The 20699-nt window shown below is 44.2% G+C and overlaps 1 protein-coding gene across 1 annotated transcript in view; it reads right to left on the bottom strand.

Annotated features, from left to right (window-relative positions):
- Nucleotides 1–20699, bottom strand: part of LOC148541994 (uncharacterized) — a 141854-nt gene that overhangs the window by 17087 nt on the left and 104068 nt on the right. The window contains exon 17 of the mRNA XM_088476742.1: nt 2791–2941. Within this exon, the coding sequence (XP_088332868.1) occupies nt 2791–2941 (151 nt within the window). The remainder of the gene's footprint in view (nt 1–2790; nt 2942–20699) is intronic.

The raw sequence follows: 20699 nt of genomic DNA, 5'->3' as shown, positions 1-20699 counted from the left end.
CAAGACCATCGCGACCATCGGGGCTTACGACGAGACCCTAGGGTAGGGTCTCCCTTGTCGTAAGCCCCGTCTGAGCCGGAAGCTCTCCACTGACATCACTAGTGATGTCAGTGGGGCCGCCCCCAAACGGTAGGCGTTCCCATGGGAACGCCCCCGTTTGGGCTGCCACCCCCCCCGGCCTGCCTTCCAAACGGGGCGAGCTGTCAATCAACATCGACAGCTCGCCCCCTTTGGATCAAGACCCGCTACGACTGCCGCTGTCGGTCGTAGTGGGTCTCACGCATGCGCACGACGGCGCTGTCGTGCGCATGCTCTGTGGGGGGCCATCGACCCGGTCCGAGCGCATTGGCGCTAACGACCGGGTCTGAATGACCCCCTCTGTGTGGTCTGCTCAGACAGTGTGGACATAGACTTCCACCCTCCATCGGCACCTGGAGCATAAACTCCACCAGCTCCATGCTCAATATTCCCTGGTTACACATCTTCAATTGTAAGTGTGTAGATGCAATTGATTTAATATGAGTCATATGACTACAACTCTGTATTGCCCCTATTTGTATGTGCTCCGTTCCAGAGCATAACACATGTGCTCCGCAAACAGGTGTTCATTTTAATCTGCAGCAGTCCCACTGCTGTGCTCTGCCCATTGAATCAAAAACTTCCCAGACATGACCCTTAAACTAGAAGTTTCAGAAGCCTATCTATCAGTCGCCAAGCTCTATAGCAAAACACCTATCTAGGGTGGTAAAGGGTGAAAATGTACATCTGTTCTCCACTTGAGGGGCCCCCTCTCTGTTCTCCTGAGCATGTGTGCAGGGGCCGATGCATTCCCAATGGAATACCATTTGACCTGTCAATTCAGCTACACTGAAAGCCTAATTGAGCCAGCAGCAGAGGCCTCTGAGGGGATGTAGTTGGCATCGGCGGTCGGGATGCCGATACTCAGAATGCTGGCACCAGAAACCCAACACCAGTCAGAACCCAGGCACCAGCATCCAGACCGCTGGCATCCCAACGGTTAGTATTGGGGTTAGGGGGAGGGTTAGGGTTAGGCACTAGGGGGAAGGTTAGGCTGTGGGGGGGGAGAATTAGGTTTAGGCTGTGGGGAGGGAGGGTCAGGTTTAGAGATAGGGTTAGGGTACTTACCGGCAGGTGTCGGTATTCTAACCCAGTCGGGATGCTGGCGTCAGGATCCTAAAAGCCAGTATCCCATGCCCAACCCCTCAATAGCAGATGATTAATGTAAACAAGAACTGTTTTATGCAATATAGGGGTCTATTTACTAAGCAGTGTTAGGAGAAGTGAAAAGTGAAGAGTGAAAAGTGATAAGGTGCCAGCCAATCAGCTCCTAACTGCCATTCCACAGGCTGTGTTTGAAAAGTTACAGTTGGGAGCTGATTGGCTGGCACCTTATCACTTTTCACTCTTCAGTTTTCACTTCTCCTAACACTGCTTAGTAAATAGACCCCATAATGTATGATAGAACTGTGGCATAAATTAGGACAACATTGAAAAATGATTTCAACTGAAATATTAAAAAATATAACTGTAAATAAAATAAGTAATATATGGTATATGTACAGTACTGTAGGCTCTCTGGGCCTGATTCAGACCCGGACGCTATTTGCGTTCTTAAAAAGGGGCCGGATATTTAAATTGAGTGCTCGCACTTTGTGGTGTATTGACGCCTCTATGTCTGAGCGAGCGTCCGAAAAATGCGCTCGCTATTTTGTAAAGACGCCCCTTTGCCGTTTGCATCACACGTCATCTCCGTTATTTATTAGATAAATGGGGAACATCGAGATGGGGAGGCATCTGAACTGCTCGCTGTGCTTGTGGTACGATTTACTTCCCGCTATCACTGTGAGCAGTTCAGGCTAAAAGACAACCAAGTGACGTGGTCGATGACGCTCCTTTACTAATTATGCACTCCCATTAAACGCCCTTTTGTCCGTTAGGCACGTCTGCGTTCGGATCTCCACTTCCTCGTTCTCAAGCACCTTCCCCTGTTACCACCCACAAACGGTACATTCTGTCAATCAAATTAGCAGCCCCTCGTTATTTTACGAGCGCACGATTTCCGACCGCAATGACTGGTTTGCGCATGCGCATTGCGAACCATACGCATGCGCAGTTGTGCGAACATCGCTCAGAGCGAACGAGCGGCCGCTTACTATCGGCTCTGAATCAGGCCCTCTGTACAATATATTGTACTATATCAAAATATCATAAAATAATATAGGATCAATACAGACTATGTTAACACAGGGAATAGGTTAAAGTAAAATGAAGATTAAAATTGAAAGGCAAGATGAAATGTCCTTTACTTGTACATGGAACAGAAGGAATCAGTAGGTAAATGCCTTGGATCAGATTTAGATTACTGGAGTTCAAAAGATAACAACAGGACAAATTGTCAAATGTGTCAAGATTTTTGCTGGTGGCACTGGGTTCCTGTAAATTTAGATGAGCTTAAATGATCCTTTGTTGTCTGAAAAACCACTGCATGCTACTAACTAATAACTTAACTACTACATCATATTAATAAAAATAATGTATTTAATTTGCATCAAATAAAAAAATGAACAGAAAAAAGTCAAATATTAATTAAATGGATTCCGTAGACATAATGGACTGGGCTGCCTATGGCTGATTTTAATGCTTTGAGACTCATGACCATGCTGAAAGAGGTTATGCTAATGAACAAGGAACTGTAACAGTAGTTTGCTGTTGTAATGGTGTACAGTATTCAAAAGAATATCATAAGTAGTCTGATTTATTGGGTATTACCATATGCCTGCAGCCTCGAAATTGCCTCAGTTGATCAATTTGGTAAAATGCTTTTTCTTGTGTGATTATAAATTCCCAAAATACTGCTGCCAAGTTGAAAATGTCAGATGCCGGTGAATATATCCCATTGGCTCTCACTTCTGGTGCAGACCTGTGCATAAAACACATTGAGTACTTTAACATTTCCTTTTATAAACAGAGGATTTTAACCTGATGATGATGTGGATTCACTCATCGACGGGCATTTCTACTGTGCACGACGAGTCAATTAGGGAAGTGGGCAGGACTGATTGGTGGTGAGGCTAACCAGTGGGCCAATCACAGAAGGGGGCTGTATTGAGTTAAGTGTCATTCCCCTGTGCTTAAAACAGGAAAATAAATAAAAACCATCACCATCTACTCAGCCATCGATGGTGGAGAAGCATTGAATATCTGCCATCAATGCCTAAACCATCAAAAGTCAATAGCCATCCCCACATTGGTGACTTTACAGGGAGAATTTGGAAACAGGAGTAACAGATGACCTGCAGTATGTCAGGGGCAGCAGGTAGGCTTTGGCATGGGGATGGCACCGGAGACTGATTTCTCATGTGGTGGAGAAGTGGGGAAAGGCCTTTATCTGGTGCCTCATCAAGCATCATATACACGGAATAGCTCAAATCATGCTGCCATTAGCATTAAAGGGAAGTTTATGCCCTGGGTCCCCTCTCTTATGGGGCTGTCTGCTGCTGGCCAATTAGATCATCAACGTGATCTGCAGCCACTGACAATGTGACTGTTTCCGGTGTAGCAGTGAATTGTGGGCTTGATTCAGACCTAGTCGCAAGCGCTGAGCGCTCGCAACCGGGTCGATGGTGGCCCAGAGCACATGCGCACGATGGAGTCGGCTCCGTCGAGCGCATGTGCGAGACCCGGATAGCGACGGGCAATGCGTCGCTCCGGGTCTCGCACCAAAGGGGGCATGCTGTTGATGTTGCGTGACAGCATGCCCCCTTTGGTGGGCGGGCCGGGGGGGAATGGCTGCCCAAACGGAGGTGTTCCCATGTGAACGTCGACTGTTTGGGGCCGGCCCCACTGACATCACAAGTGATGTCAGTGGAGAGATTCTGGCTCTGTTAGAGCCGAAATCTCTCTGGGGCTTGCGGCAACGAGACCCTACCACAAGGATCTCGTCGCAAGTCCGATGGTCAAGACCATCGTGACCATCTTTCTGGCCACTCGCTATAGGCAGTTCTAAAAAAAAAAAAAAAGACCGGCCCTGATTCAGAGCGAGCGCTCTGTCAGAGCGAACAGCTCTGAATCAGGGCCTGTGCCCATGCCAGCAGTCAGTTACTGAGCTGCAAATGCTGAAGCAATGGACTGGTGACAGCAGGCAGTGGTAATGTGAAGCTTGCAAGCGGGTCGATGGTGCCCTAGTGCGCCAGGCTGTCGCTCCGGGTCTCGCACCAAAGGGGGCGTGCTGTCGATGTTGAGTGACAGCATGCCCACTTTGGTGGGCATGCTGGGGGCGTGGCTGCCAGACGGAGGCGTTCTCATGGGAACGCCTACCGTCTGGGTCCGGCCCCACTGACATCACTAGTGATGTCAGTGGGAGTGATTTTGGCTCTGATAGAGCCAAAATCACTCCAGGGCTTGCGGTCGCCGAGACCCTACCGCAGGGTCTCGTCGCAAGCCCGATGGTCGCGACCATCATCATGGACGCTCGCATAAGCTGTGGGTGGTAACCCACAGCTATGCGAGCATCCAGGAGGACGCTCCAAAAAAAAAATCGCCCGGACTCAGAGCGGGCGCTCGTTCAGAGCGTCCGGCTCTGAATCAGGCCCTAAGTCTGCAATGCTGTGAGTACACTGAAAAAAAATCAACCAGTTAAGTAATAGCCAACACATTTATTTCCCACATTGGGGAAAGGGGTTCAAGATACTGTACAGACAAAGAGAAACAGTTAATTTGGTAGCAATTAAATTAAGAGGGAACAGACACTGAGAGACTTGTTAGCAAATAAAATTAAAGGGGGACACAGTGTCACTGAGAGACAATGAAATTTCATATCTGCTACACGTTGCAGAATACTTTCACATACATTTTGTACATGTAAGCGAGTTCCAGCGCTAATTTATAATCAATTAATAATTGTTAAAGTTTATAAAAGCCGGATCACTTTAGTATTGCATATCGGCACTCCTATATGTCACTGTTCTCCTCCGGAGCAACCAGATCAACACTCACATTCAAATTCTAGCCCGTATGTTCATAAAGGTATCTTTTAGCCTGTAGTGTAGATCACAAAAGTGAACAGCAACTTGAATATTCTTTCCTTTGGAAAGGCACTTACATTTAACTTCTGTCACGCATACACATCAAGGTTTCTTTTACTTTCCCCTTAGAACACAGGTTCTCAAACGGTGCATGTTTTACAGGTCTCCTGACAGAATCACAAGTGAAATTAGCTCCACCTGTGGATCTTTTAAAATGTGTCAGTGAGTAATGAGTACACCTGTGCACCTACTGGGTGACCTGGAAAACGTGACCTGTGTGGGATCCTGAGGACCGAGTTTGAGAACCACTGCCTTAAGCTGGCCACACACTAGACCAACTTTCATCCAACCATCCAACTAGTTGGCTGGTTGGAATGAAAATCTGGTAACGTATATATGGGAGTAAATGATGATCAGCAAATTGCTCCTAAATGCCAGAGAACAGATGAAAATGGCCGTCACACAAGTCTGTTAAATGTTTGATATAAACAATTTGTTCAAACAACAGTTTTTGTCCATTTTCCAGTGTTTGGGAGCAATTGCTCTCCGTGCTGCAGACTACGGATGACCAGGGCGGCTGTGAAAGCAGATCCCCTCGGGCAGGTATCTTCCTCCTGGATGTGTGATAGTGTGGCTTCTATGTGTCTCGGAGTGTCCTCTCTCCTTTTTCAAGATCTTCCACACTATTGATGGGACCAGGTTTTTCATTCTACGTCGACTGGTCCCGTGATCCTTTTTTGCCAATAGAAGTCCTTAAAAGTCGGCTACATAGTCTTTAGCCTAATAAATGCATTTGTTGATACTCTCAAGCTCCTATATACTTATATATATATTTGCCTGATGATCGGAGAATTAATTAATTACATAAATACACATACAGTATGTGATAAATTATCAATAACAGAATAAAATATGTTAAAATACTACTTAATGTACTAAAAAAATCGACAATAAAAATATGTACTTCATATACAACCATATATTTTATAGTGTATAAAACTGATAATATATAGTCATTCCTCGTAAATCTGCGGCATAAAAAAGCACATATTTGGGGGGAGGGAAGAGGAAAAAAAGGGAAAAGAAAAATTGAAAAAAAAAGACCACTTGGACTCAAAATCAACATTAAGGGGCATATTTATCATAGCTTGATGTGAGATAAAATTGTGAGATATATATCACCAACCAATCAACTTCTAACTTACATTTTGTAGGCTGTGTTTAAGAAATGATAGTTTGGAGCTGATTGGTTGGTGATATATATTTCACAATTTTATCTCACATTAAGCTTTGATACATTTGCCCCCAAGTCCAAGTGGTTTATATAAATTCTAAATTTTTAAATCTTATATACTGATAGATTTTTACTTGCTGCATGGATGGCTAATGGTTTTCTTTTTTTTCTCTTTTCCTTTAAATGTAAGTGCCTTTCCAAAGCTGTTCGCTGTTGTGATATACAGGCTAAAAGATACCTTTATGTACATACGGGCCAGAATTTGAATGTGAGTGTTGATCTGGTTGCTCGGGAGGAAGAACAGTGACACATAGGAGTGCCGATCTGCAATACTACAGTGATTCGGCTTTTATAAACTTTTACAATTATTGATTGATTATAACTTAGCGCTGGTTACCACTTACTTACCACTTACATGTATAAAATGTATGTTATGTCTTAAGCTGCATACAAACACAACGATTTTGTAAATGAACGATTTTAGTAAACGATTTTCGTTCATTTTTTCAAGGGAAAAATGAATGAAAATTGTTTACTAAAATCATTTATTTACTAAATGTAATGAACGATTTTTTTGAACTACAAACGATTTTTGCATATTCCCTTAATGAAAATCGTTGAGTTGGTCAGTCTGACTGAACTACAAACTACAAATGTGAACGCGCATGAACGATAGTCGTTCATTGTTTTAACTTAGAAAGTGTACGATTTTTTCAACGATTAAACGATAAACGATATCGGTAACGATAATCGTTCAAAAAATCGTCGTTTGTGTATGCACCTTAAGAGGTACGGGTGTGCCTTATTAGAGGTTACAAGCTGCTGAAGTTTTGATAAAGGCGCAGGGTTAAAGTGTATTTTTAGTTTTGCTCTTTCACATGCCTGATTATATATTCATTATTTATTTATTTTATTTATTTATTTGTACTTTCTATTTATACTTGATTTATTTCACAGCTTCTTCATAGGCTGATTTAAAAAAAGAAAATCTTCTATTTTGATGTGTTATACCAGTGGTTCTCAAACTCAGTCCTCAGGACCCCACACAGTTCATATTTTCCAGGTCACCCAGCAGGTGCACAGGTGTAGTCATTACTCACTGACACATTTTTAAAGATCCACAGGTGGATCTAATTATTACACTAGTGATTCTGTGAGGAGACCTGGAAAACATGTGCTGTTTGGGGTCCTGAGGACCAAGTTTGGGAACCTGTGTGTTATACCATTGTTTCCCAACTCCAGTCCTCAGAGAACCCTACCAGTGCATATTTTCCATACCCATGCTTCAGTACAGGTGCATTAATTACTGACTGACAAATTTTTAAAGATCCACAGGTGGTACTAATTACTTCACTTGTAATTCTGTGAGGAAACCTGAAAAAACATGCACTGTTAAGGTTGAGGACTGTAGCTGGGAAACACTGTTTGACAGATACATTAGCTGATTAAATAATTAAATAATTGTTTGTAATTTTAATATGCTATTTTGATGTATTTAATTTTATACATAATCATATTTATTCTTCACCAAGCATTCTCTGAATGCAAGATTCTTGACTTGAAATTCAAATAAAAAATAATTTAGCTTCATTTAAATTATTATGCTAGTTACTACAACTTTCTCCAATAACACCCCAAATTGTAAGCTCTAGCAAGCAGGGCCATCTTTCCTTTGTTTTATCTACATATGTACAGTATTTAGGTAAACATAGTTATGTTATGTGTTATTGGATGGTGGTCACTGATATGCTCTCTGTATTGAATGGTGGTACTAATATACTCTCTATAATACTCTATGATGTATGGTAGTCAGTGGGATTCTCTATATATTGTATGTTGGTTACTGATATGCTCTCTGTAGTATATGGCAGTCACTTGGAAGCTGTATCTATTATATGGGGTAACTAGAAAGCTCTATATTTCATATGGGGGTCACTGGGATGCTCTAAGTTTGTGTGGTGGTCACTGGCCGCCTGTCGCTTTCCTGAGCACTGCATCTTCATTGTAAACAATCAGTCCAGCTGCATGGATGCGGCCATATGGAATTCTGTCATGTGATTTTTTCCAGTCCAAGTGGATCCCAGAATCAGCGCTCACATAATCTGTTTATCCAAGTCACTGGAAGCACTCTATTTAAACAAGCTCTGGAATCTAGTTCAGTGCCAGAACAACTCTCTTCCTTCGCTTGAGGATAGTTCCCTGTTTCCGAGCTTTAGTTGATTCCAGCTCTGTTCCTGTGTTCTCAGCAAGTGCTCTGTTTACACTAAGTTTCTGTTTCTCAGCAAGTGCTTAATTTACACTTAGTGCCTATTTAATTCTCCAAAGTGCCTGTTTCTCAGCAACAGCTTTGCATTCTCCAAAGTGTCTGTTTCTCAACAAGAACTCTGCATTCTCCAAAGGGTCTGTATCTCAGCAAGTGCTCCACTTATATCAAGTGCCCCAAGTAACTGGTCCATCTAGTAAGACACTAGTGGTAGGTGACTGGTTTCTATATTCTGGGTGTTTGATAGCCAGTGATAATGCTGAGTATCAGGCTCCATTTCCAGTTCTATGCATTTGAACCACAGTATCTGTAAGGAACTCATTTGTTTGCCAGTTACCATTCTGCCGTGTATTCATGGACTTTGTTGATTTCAGTCACAGGGATGGCCTCTGTATTGTATTTTGGTCACTGAAATGCTCTATGTATTGTATGGCAGTTTCTAAGATCCTTTGTACAAGAGTATACTCTATGTTGTAGTTTGGCTAGGGTTAACATTTTGCTAACCCTGTCTATGTTTGCATTGGCCCCACCTACAGTTGATTTGGTCCCAACTACATGGTGCCACTTTCAGAATTTTTTTCCAGGGCCACTTTATGTTTCCAGTGTGACTCTGCCTTTATGGAGTAGATTAAATTAGCTGCAGCACTTTTTATATGGAATTCTCCGATTTTTTGTTGGTAGCCCCATTGGGCTGGAATAAAAAAATCTGTGAGAAAGGATAAGTTGATGTGCTATTGCTGGCATTTCCCCACTCACAGCTAATTGAATTGACTCCTTTGTGTCGCAAATGGAGAACATATGTGCAGTCAGACAATAATTACCCTCAACTTCACAAATGTTAATCATCTGACTAAGGGGGTCATTCAGACCTGCTCGCGAGCGGCAGGACGCGCGCAAGCGGGTCGATGTTCCCCACTGCGCATGCGCACAACGGAGGGAGCTCCGTCGTGCGCATGCGCGAGACCCGGTGAGCGACGGGCTCACCATCACTCCGGGTCTCGCACCAAAGGGGGCGTGCTGTCGATGTTGATTGATAGAATTTTTTAGAAAAGAACCCACAAGGATGGACTCGATTGTCCTCATAACGTTGAGACAGGACTGCTCCCACAGCTTCAGATAATGCGTCTACTTCCAACAAAAAAGGCCTGTCCAGATCTGGTTGTCGAAGAACTGGTGCTGAGATAAAGGCCTGTTTTAGGAGATGAAAGGCAGACTCTGCCTCTGGTGACCATTGGGCAGGATTAGCACCTCTGCGGGTCAAGGCTGTAATGGGAGCCAGCAGTGTAGAGAATCCCTGAATGAAACGCCTATAATAATTGGTGAAGCCCAACAATCTCTGGATGGCCTTCAGTGTCTGAGGTCGGGGCCAATCCAGAATTGCTTGTACCTTCTTGGGGTCCATTTCCAAATTGGAGCCAGAAATAACATAGCCGAGGAAAGGTACACTGGGCCCTCCAAAGACACACTTCTCCAGCTTGCAGTAAAGGTGGTTCTCTCTCAAACGGGTCAAAACTTCTTTAACATGTTCATGATGTTTAGCTACAAACGATGAAGAAATCAGTATATCGTCCAAATAGACAACAACTGAAACATATAACAGATCCCGGAAAATCTCATTAACGAAACTTTGAAAGACAGCAGGGACGTTGCACAATCCAAAAGGCATTACTAAATATTCGAAATGTCAATCTCTGGTATTAAAAGCGGTCTTCCATTCATCGCCAGCTCGAATACGGATAAGATTGTAAGACCCTCTCAGATCTAATTTAGAAAAAATGACAGAGCCCTTGACCCTATCAAACAACTCAGTAATCAGGGGAAGAGGGTATCGATTCTTTACAGTAAAGTCATTAAGGCCTCGATAATCGATACATGGTCTTAAACCACCATCCTTCTTGCCAACGAAGAAAAATCCAGCTCCGGCAGGTGAAGTAGAGGGGCGAATGAACCCCTTTGCCAGGTTGTCCCAGATATACTCGGTCATGGCTTGAGTCTCAGGCAAGGACAGCGGATAGGTACGACCATGAGGTGGTATCTTATCAGATATCAAATCAATTGGACAGTCCCATTCCCTATGAGGAGGTAAGATATTTGCTTGCTGCTCAGAGAACACATCAGCGAACATCTGATATTCCTTGGGAATGGCAGAAGAAACTAATGGAACTGTCTTTCTTACAGGTCGAATTTTAGGAAGACAGGATTTCTGACAGTCCATACCCCATGACAGAATCTGCATAGAACTCCAATCTATCCTTGGATTATGTTGACGCAACCAGGGTAGACCAAGAACAATTTCTTGAGAGGCCTCTGATATCACCAGGAATTTTACTGACTCAGAATGAAGTGCCCCAATTCGGACCAATACTGGTTGAGTCTCCTTGGTGACTATCCCGTTAGTTAGAGGGCGTCCGTCTATAGAGGTCAGAGAGATGGCATGGTTGAGAGACAAACAAGGAGTCTGAAATTTATCTATGAAACTAGACGCTATGAAATTCCCGGCTGCTCCCGAGTCAAGTAGAGCAGTAGCAAAGTCAGGTTTTGGTTTAATATAGAAAGCTAGGGTAATCGTGAAGTCTTTAATTTTTGGAGACAGGCACATAACTCCTAACTTGATGTCTCCCGGGTCAGTTAGGATTTGGGCATTTCCCGGTTTACGGGGACAGGAGATCAGCAGGTGACCTGACTCTCCGCAGTACAGACAGATGTTCTTTTGAATTCTTCTCTGACGTTCTTCTTTGGAGAGGTGTGTATGATTCACCTGCATAGGCTCCTCTTCAGTAGGAGAAGGAATGGGACGGGTAGAAATGGAGAGAGCAAATAACCTTTGCCGGTCAGTTCTGTGTTTTCCAGCCTGACGTTCCCTGAAGCGTAGGTCAACTTTGATACACAACGAAATCATGTCATTCAGATTAGTAGGAAGCTCTCGAGTGACTAGATCATCCTTTAGTCGGTCCGACAACCCATGCCAGAAGGCCGAGGTGCGGGCTTCCTCATTCCATTTTAACTCTGATGCTAAAATTTTAAATTGCACGCCATATTGACTGACAGGACGGACCCCTTGTCTCAGTGTCATGATGTTTGATGATGCTGATACAGTACGCCCAGGTTCATCGAAAATCCTCCTGAAGGATGACACAAAGCCTGCGTAATTTTCCAGCAGCGGATCTGAGTGCTCCCAGAGTGGTGAAGCCCATTCCAAGGCCTGGCCGGATAACAGAAAGACTATATAAGCCACTTTAGTTTTTGCAGTTAGAAAGTTGTCAGGCTGCAGGGTAAAATGTATGTCACACTGATTTAGGAATCCTCGGCAGAGTTTAGGGTTGCCGTCAAATTTACTTGGTAAAGGAAGATGTAAGCGGGGAGATGATCTGCCTCCTGTATTCCCAGACGCTGATGCGGATGTGGTTGCTGGTACTCCAGGGGTAGAAAAGGAAGTTTCTAAACTATCCTGTCGCTTAGACATCTCTTGCAAAAATTGATCCATCTGATGCTGCATGTTTTCCAGATTTTCTAAACGACCAGAAATGCACCGGAATAAATCCACTCCTGACTCCTGATCCGTGGCCGGCTCCATGGGGCCAGTGCAAACTGTTATGTTCTGGGTTGTTTGTGGACCCAGGGTGGTAGCAGGAGCGATCACAGAAGCGGGTTTAAAAATAAAACTAGGTTTTTTAATAAGTGCTTGAGAAGACATAAAGTATGGCAGTAAATAAAAATCAAGGTATATATAAACGTGCACTAAAGTTCTGTGGTGGGAGTAATGGGTTAATGTCCAAGTAGAAACAATTAGAACTGTCCAGGTGTGCAGGTAGTGAGACTGGAAAAATCCACCAGGTATGCAGGTAGTGATGCAGGAAAATAATAGCCAGGTTTGCAGGTGAACTAAGGCAATGAGCAGGATGTCAGCAGGCTCAGGCACTCAGGTATGGGCAAGGGTGGTGGAGGAAGCAGGGTAGTCCAGTGGAAGCTATGAGCTGACAGGCAGACTGGCAGACAGCGAGTTCACAGGAACAGGATAAGCACAGAGAACTCCCTCTCAGCTAGGCTGAGATGCACGTTGCACTGGCAAAGAAGGAAGGCACTGACCCTTCCTAAATACCCCATGCCGTGCTGTTACTGGCCGGAGGGAACATGTGAATCACCAGGATTGGCCAGCTGCATCACATGGCCAGAAGGCAAGATGGCGGCGCCCATGCCAAACGGAACGGAGACGCCGCCAGGCCTCACCAGCGCAGAGTGACAACAGGCCCGCACAACAACGCGCGCAGCCAAAGCCCCCCGCCAGACACCAGCTCCGCCACCAGACAGCCCGCGCCACAATGACCTCACAGGTAACACCCGCCTAGCGCAATGCTGAAATACCCTAGCCGTGACAGCTGTACTATGTCACACTGCAGCCTATACTTTGCATACTGTATAACTTCATGCTGTTTGCATATTCAATGTTATGTATATGTTTGCCTTGCATTTCCATGTGCATGTTGTAATTGCTTTTTTTTGTTTACATTTATAGTTTTACCTCACACTCGTTCAATCGCATGTACCTGTGTATATTCATAGTTCATACAAGTTCCTCTATTGAATAATAAATACCGTTCTTCAGACCACATCTGACTGGATTATTGAAAGATAGAGTATTGGTTATGCTGTCTGCTCCAAATTTGTCAGACACATAGTGAGGGGCAGACCAGTAAAACATTGGGCTGTCAGTGTGTGATGCATATATCTGACTTCGTCAGCAGCATTGTTTGTCAGCAAGTGGGACACATACTGACCCACAGATCTGTTACACTGCCAGCCAGAGCTATCTGCATATGACAGCACAAGAGTTTATATACAGTCTAACCGTGACAGCTCAGCAATAGGAGTACCGCCATTGACTACACAGGAATTTCACATTGTCAGTACAGCCATCTGCATATGGCAAGACAACAGTCTCTGCACAGTCAAACAGCCTAACAACAGTCCCAAGACCCTGACTACTCAGAGACCTGCTACAGTGTCAGCTCAGTTACCTGCACATTGCCATACAGCAGCCTCTACACAGTCAAGCATTTCCATTCCATCATCATGTCACAGAAAACGACATCTTCATACAAAACAAGGTACCAAGGGGGTCATTCAGACCCGCTCGCGAGCAAAGGATGCTCGCAAGCGGGTCGATGTTGCCCCACTGCGCATGCGCATGACGGAGGGAGCTCCGTCGTGCGCATGCGCGAGACCCGGATAGCGACGGGCTCTCCGTCGCACTGGGTCTCGCACCAAAGGGGGCATGCTGTCGATGTTGATTGACAGCACGCCCCCTTTGGTGGGCGTGCTGGGGGCATGGCTGCCAGACGGAGGCATTCCCATGGGAACGCCTACCGTCTGAAGCCGGCCCCACTGACATCACTAGTGATGTCAGTGGGAGTGATTTTGGCTCTGATAGAGCCAAAATCACTCCTGGGCTTGCGGCAGCGAGACCCTACCGCAGGGTCTCGTCACAAGCCCGATGGTCGCGATAGTCAAAGACCATCGCAACCATCTTTTTGGCCGCTCACATATGCTGTGGGTGGTCACCCACAGCTATGTGAGCGGCCAGGAGGCCGCTCCATTTTCAGGTAGGAGGGCCCTGATTCAGAGCGAGCGCTCTGGTCAGAGCGTTCAGCTCTCAATCAGGCCCCAAGTCTCTTGTTCCTCCAAATCTTTATCTGTCAGCAATGCAGCCATAATGGCACGTGGAAAAGTGGAAGCTGCAAAAGTGCAGGCCACCTTTGCTGAACAAGAGATGCAATTGAAAATAGAAAAATCACATTTAGAAGCAAAGAAAGGAATAGAGAAATCACATTTAGAAGCAGAGAAAGGAATAGAGAGATCACGTCTGGAAGCAGAAAGATCAGGTCTGGAAGCAGAAAGATCAAGTCTGGAAGCAGAAAGATCACGTCTGGATGCAGACAGAGATATGGAAAGATCACATCTGGATGCAGAAAGAGATATGGAGAAAAACCACATAGAAGCAATTAGTGAGAAGCTCACTGCAGAGAAGGAAGCAGCAGCTGCCATAGCTGAAGCAGAGTTCTTAGAATCTGTAGAACTCCCTGATATAAGGAGGATCAATGTGCTTGACGCAGAGCTTAGATCGCAGAATTCATTGCAACGCACATCAGAATATGTCAATCAAGCATCCAAAATGGGTAGCAAACCTCATTCAGTACAAAGCATGCATTCGGACTTCGTCAGTGAAATAAGCCAAACACAATATGCAGCGTGAACAGTGAACTGCAAACTTGCAAACAAGACAATTCTAGACACAGGGAACCCATGAGGGACATCTCTCCCCCACACCAGGTGTCTGAATCTGCCAACTACAGCAAAGGCACAACTACCCATACACAAAAGTGGTATGACACAAGCCAACAGGAACCATACAATCCTAACAGGTATGACCATGCACCATTTACCCACCATGTTAATGCACAAACAGCATCTCCTAGACACATTAGACTTTGCCAAGTTTCTTGCTCACCATGAGCTGGTCACAAAAGGACTCTCAAAGTTCAATGATCGCCCTGAGAGCTTCAGAGCCTGGCAATCCTATTTCCAAAATGTCATCAGAGGGTTAGGCCTTTCACATAGAGAAGAGATAAACCTTTTAATTAAATGGCTTGGACATTAATCCGCTGCAGATGCTAGAAGGTTAAGAGTGATCAATCTTAACCATCCTGAGAATGGCCTTAAAATGATCTGGGATAGAATAAATGAGTGCTATGGCTCACCAGAGATAATAGAAAATGCACTATTCAAAAGAATTGATGATTTCCCTAGGTTACCTAACAAAAGCTATCAGAGACTGAGAGAATTAAGTGACCTACTAATGGAGCTTCAAGTAGCCAAGTGTGAGGGAGACTTACCAGGATTTGCCTTCCTCGACACAGCCAGAGGCATTAACCCTATAGTGCAAAAGCTAACTTACAATGTGCAGGGGCAATGGTTCCAAATATAAGCAGCGGCACAACGTGCCATTTCCACCATTCTCTGTTTTTCTCTGTTTCATGCACTAACAAGCTAAGACCAGGAATGATCCTAGTTTTGCCTTTACCCTGACGAGCTCAACCCCTATTTTACCTAACCCCCGCAAAATGTCAGTCGCAGTTCACAAGCCTAATGTGCATTATACAGATTCCTCCCACAGGCTACGCATTCTACTCACCAAGAGAATAGAGATAAAGATCCTGCCAAGCAGTGTCCTCTGCATAACAAACCACACTCTCCTGAAATGCAGAGCCTTCAGAGAAAAGTCCCTGGAGAACTGCAAAGCATTCCTAAGAGAAAACGGCATCTGCTACAAGTGCTGCTCTTCTACAACCCACCTTGCCAAGGATTGTAAGGTTAGTGCTAATTGCATAGAATGTCACAGCACAGAACACAATACAGCTCTACACCCTGGACCTTCCCCATTTACTTTACAACACAATTATGGTAACACAGAGCATGGCGGGGAGCTCAGTGTGGAGCAAAGAGACACTACTGCATTCATACCAGAGATAACTTCACAATGAACTGAAGTCTGCAAAGACACTATTAGTGGCAGATCTTGCTCCAAAATCTGTTTAGTCAGAGTCTACCCCAACGCCCAACCAGAGAAAGCTGTCCAACTTTATGCAATTTTAGATGATCAAAGTAACAAGTCTCTAGCCATATCAACCTTCTTTGAGACCTTTAACATCAAAGCACCCAGCACTCCATACTCCCTAAGGACTTGTGCAGGGAGTTTTGAGACAATGGGGAGGAGAGCAATCGGCTACCAAGTCGAGTCCATAGACAGAAAGACATGCCTTCCCTTACCCACTATCACTGAATGCAATGAGATCCCTGATAATAGGTCTGAAATCCCTACACCAGACGCAGCTATCCATTATGCACATTTGAAACGTATAGCACATCTGATACCAGAACTGGACCCACAAGCCCAGATAATTCTACTCATTGGGAGAGATATCTTACGAGTTCACAAAGCCAGAAGTCAGATTAACGTCCACACAATGCTCCTTATGCTCAAAGATTAGACCTAGGATGGGTCATAATAGGAGAAGTATTTCTTGGAAATGTGCATAAACCAGCTAGAGTCAACAGCATGCTTACCTGTACTTTAGAAAATGGGCACCCTTCTCTATTTCAACCATGTCACAACCACTTCCTCATAAAGGAGCTACCACACTGCACTGTCATAGACTCTCCTAGTGACAACCACATCTGTGGCAGCTACCAAGAACATTTGAGGTGCACAGTCTTTCAAAGAACAAAAAGGGGTGACCAAGTGGCAATATCCATAGAGAACAATCTATTCCTGAAAATAATGAAAAAGGGACTAGTCAAAGATGATGCCAGCAGCTGGGTTGCACCTCTACCCTTTAAAACACACAGACGGCGCCTACCTAACAACAGAGAACAAATACTTAAACTCTTCTCTTCACTAAAACGCAACTTTCACAGGAAACCAGAAATTAAAAATCATTTCTTCTCTTTCATGGACAAAATATTTGAGAATGGTCATGCTGAGATAGCTCCCATTCTTAAAGACACAGACGAATGCTGGTACTTACCAATGTTTGGAGTATACTACCCAAAGAAACCAGGTCAGATCAGAGTCATGTTTGATTCCAGTGCCAAGTTCGAAGGATCTCCTTAAATGATGTTCTCCTGACAGGACCAGACCTTAACAACAAACTCCTTGCAGTACTCATATGTTTCCGGAAGGACTCTATTGCCTTCACAGCTGACATTCAACATATGTTTCATTGCTTCCTCATGAGGGAAAGTGACAGAAATTTCCTAAGATTCCTTTGGTTCAGAGACAACGACCTCTCTAAAGATAATGCAGACTACCGCATGAGGCTACACATCTTTGGTAACAGCCCTTCCCCTGCAGTTGCCATCTACGGACTCAGACGTTCAGCTCAAGAGGGCGAGCTAGAGTATGGTTCTGATGTTCGACAACTTGTAGAAAAAGATTTCTATGTAGATGACTGTTTAAAATCTATGCCAATGGATGAGACAGCAATCAGCCTCCTCAAGAGAACAGGAAATGCTTGCCTGCTCTAATCTCAGGCTTCACAAAATAGCTTCCCACAGCAAAAGAGTGATGGAAGCCTTCCCTTCTCAAGATCATACCAGTGACTTAAGGGATTTAGATTTAGGAACTGATTCTCCACCAGCTCAACATAGCCTTGGACTCTTATGGGACTTAAAATCCGACTCCTTTACCTTCCAAGTGAACAGTGAGGAAAGACCCTACACCCGCAGAGGTGTCTTGTCTGTTATAAACAGCTTGTATGACCCCTTAGGATTTGCTGCTCCGGTCACTATCCAAGGTAAAGCCTTGCTCAGAGACCTAACCTGCGAGTCATCCGACTGGGACGCGCCACTGTCTCCCCAGAAAAGAGATTTGTGGGAGGAGTGGAAAAGTTCTCTGTCCACCTTAACCAACCTTTATATTACACGTTCATATGCTCCTGTGCCTTCTACAGAAGTACAAAACCAAAGACTATGTGTATTTTCTGATGCTTCAATCCAAGCAATTGCCGCTGTTGCATATCTTAAAACTGTGGATATTAGAGGTCAGTGTCATATTGGGTTTGTCATGGACAAAGCAAAGTTAGCACCACTTCCAGAGCATACCATACCCAGGCTAGAACTTTGTGCTGCAGTGCTAGCTGTAGAATTAGCTGAGCTCATTTCATCTGAGTTGCCACCAATTGAACTCTCGGGAGCAGAATTCTACACAGACAGTAAAGTAGTGTTAGGAAACATCTGCAATGATACAAGGCGATTCCATGTTTATGTAGCAACTGCATGCTATGGATCAGGAGGTCCACCAATCCAAAACAGTGGCACTATGTGTCTACTGCTCACAATACTGCAGATCATGCTACAAGAGCCGTCTCAGTCAGTCTTCTTAAAGACACTGCATGGCTCAGAGGACCGGAGTTCTTGTGCGAAACAGATGGGAACAATCCTGTAGGTGACACGTTTGAGCTAGTAGATGCAGATACAGATGTGGAAATCCGTGCACAAGTGACTACGATCCATACCATGATCTCACATTGTCAACTTGAGCCACACAGATTCCAAAGATTCTCTACTTGGAAATCACTTCTGAGAGCAATTACCTGCCTAACTCATATAGCCCGTTCATTTAAATGTGCCACATCTCTAAGAGTGACTGAATGTAAATGTTGGCATCACTGTCAAAATATTTATACAGCAGAAGAAACACAACAATCCAAGAGCCTCATTATCCGTGTTGTGCAGCACCAAACCTATGCAAGAGAGATCGACTGCATTAGCAATAAAAATCCTATTCACAGAGACAGCGTCTTAAAAAGGCTAGACCCATTTCTCGATGAAAATGATTTATTGAGAGTAGGAGGTCGTCTTCAAGAAGCAAATTTAACATCAAATCAGAAAAATCCGTTAATCATGCCTGGAAGTCACCACGTTACTTCTTTGATTGTGCAGCACTATCACAATGAAGTCAGACACCAGGGACAATTGTTTACTGAAGGAGCTCTACGATTATGCTGGGTTCTGGATTATTGGAGCGAAAAGGTGTGTAAGTAACACAATCTTCAAATGTATTACCTGTCGCAAACTCAGAAGATGGCTAATCTTCCAGCAGACAGACTTAGTACAGACCCTCCTTTTTCTAACGTTGGTCTTGACGTATTTGGCCCCTGGACTGTCGTCACACGACACACTAGAGGAGCAAGTGCAAACAGCAAGCACTGGGCAGTTGTTTTCACCTGTATGGGCATCAGAGCTGATCACATTGAGGTTATAGAATCGATGGACACTTCGAGTTTCATCAATGCCCTTAGACGCTTCATTGCTATCCGTGCCCCGGTAAAACACATCCGCTCTGACAGAGGTACTAACTTCGTTGGAGCAGCCAAAGAACTACAAATTTGCTTGAACATCAACACCAAAGGTGTTGAGAGATACCTCAGTATGCAAAGTTGTACATGGACTTTCAACCCACCTTATTCTTCTCATATGGGAGGTACTTGTGAAAGGATGATTGGCATAATACGGAGAATCCTTGATTCCATATTCCTACAAGTAGGTGCTGCAAGACTTACTCACGAGGGTTTAACAACTTTCTTGGCTGAAGTCTCAGCTATCGTGAATGCCAGACCTTTGACTTCAGTTTCTAATGACCCAGAAGATCTGCTTCTGCTTACTCCTGCTACTCTTCTTACTCAGAAGACCGGGAGTATCTATGCTCCTTCCAGAGAGTTCAGTAACAAGGACTTATTCAAACGACAATGGAGACAAGTTCAAAGTCTAGCAAACACCTTTTGGGACAGATGGAAAAGACAATATATCTCTACACTGCAGTCAAGGACTAAGTGGCAAGTTGCCAAGCTCGACCTAAAACCTGGTGACATTGTGCTTGTCAGAGATTGTCAGTCACAATGTAACGAGTGGCCTTTAAGTCTTGTCACCAAGACATTCCCAAGCAAGGATGGGAAAGTTCGTAAGGTCGAAGTCAAGATCTGTAATCAAGGAGAGACTAAATTGTTTCTCAGACCAGTGTCTGAACTGTTCTTACTGTTACCTACTTAGAGTTTAAATTTGTGGTATCAGCGATACCAGACGGAGAGTGTCATGCCTTCAGCATAGGGTTTGTTAATCCATCTCACTTCTGTTACACTAATTCATATTAGCAGCCCCACCTAGTGGTCAGGACAGTAGCATCTTAAATCTGATCTATTTTGTCCTTCCTAAGATGCCTTAGCAGTCTAGCAATGCATTCTGGGCTAAAGGAGCTGTAAGCAGCCATTTCCCATTCTCACATGGTCCCAGGCAGATATCACCTCATATGCTCAACCTGGTATAGCATCCGATGGTGAGTTTCTAAGCTTCAACTGTGCCATCATAGATCTGCTTAGCCAGTTATGTATGTTAGCTGTACTATGTCACACTGCAGCCTATACTTTGCATACTGTATAACTTTGTGCTGTTTGCATATTCAATGTTATGTATATGTTAGCCTTGCATTTCCATGTGCATATTATAATTGTCTTTTATTGTTTACAGTTACAGTTTTACCACACTCGCTTATACGCACTTACCTGTGTACATTCATACAAGTTCCTCTATTGAATAATAAATTCCG

This window comes from Taudactylus pleione, unplaced genomic scaffold (assembly GCF_031769625.1).
Source record: "Taudactylus pleione unplaced genomic scaffold, aTauple2 ptg000016l, whole genome shotgun sequence".
Taxonomy (NCBI): Eukaryota; Metazoa; Chordata; class Amphibia; order Anura; family Myobatrachidae; genus Taudactylus; species Taudactylus pleione.
The sequence above is the reverse complement of the archived record's forward strand: the minus strand, read 5'-3'. Positions and strand labels throughout refer to the sequence as shown.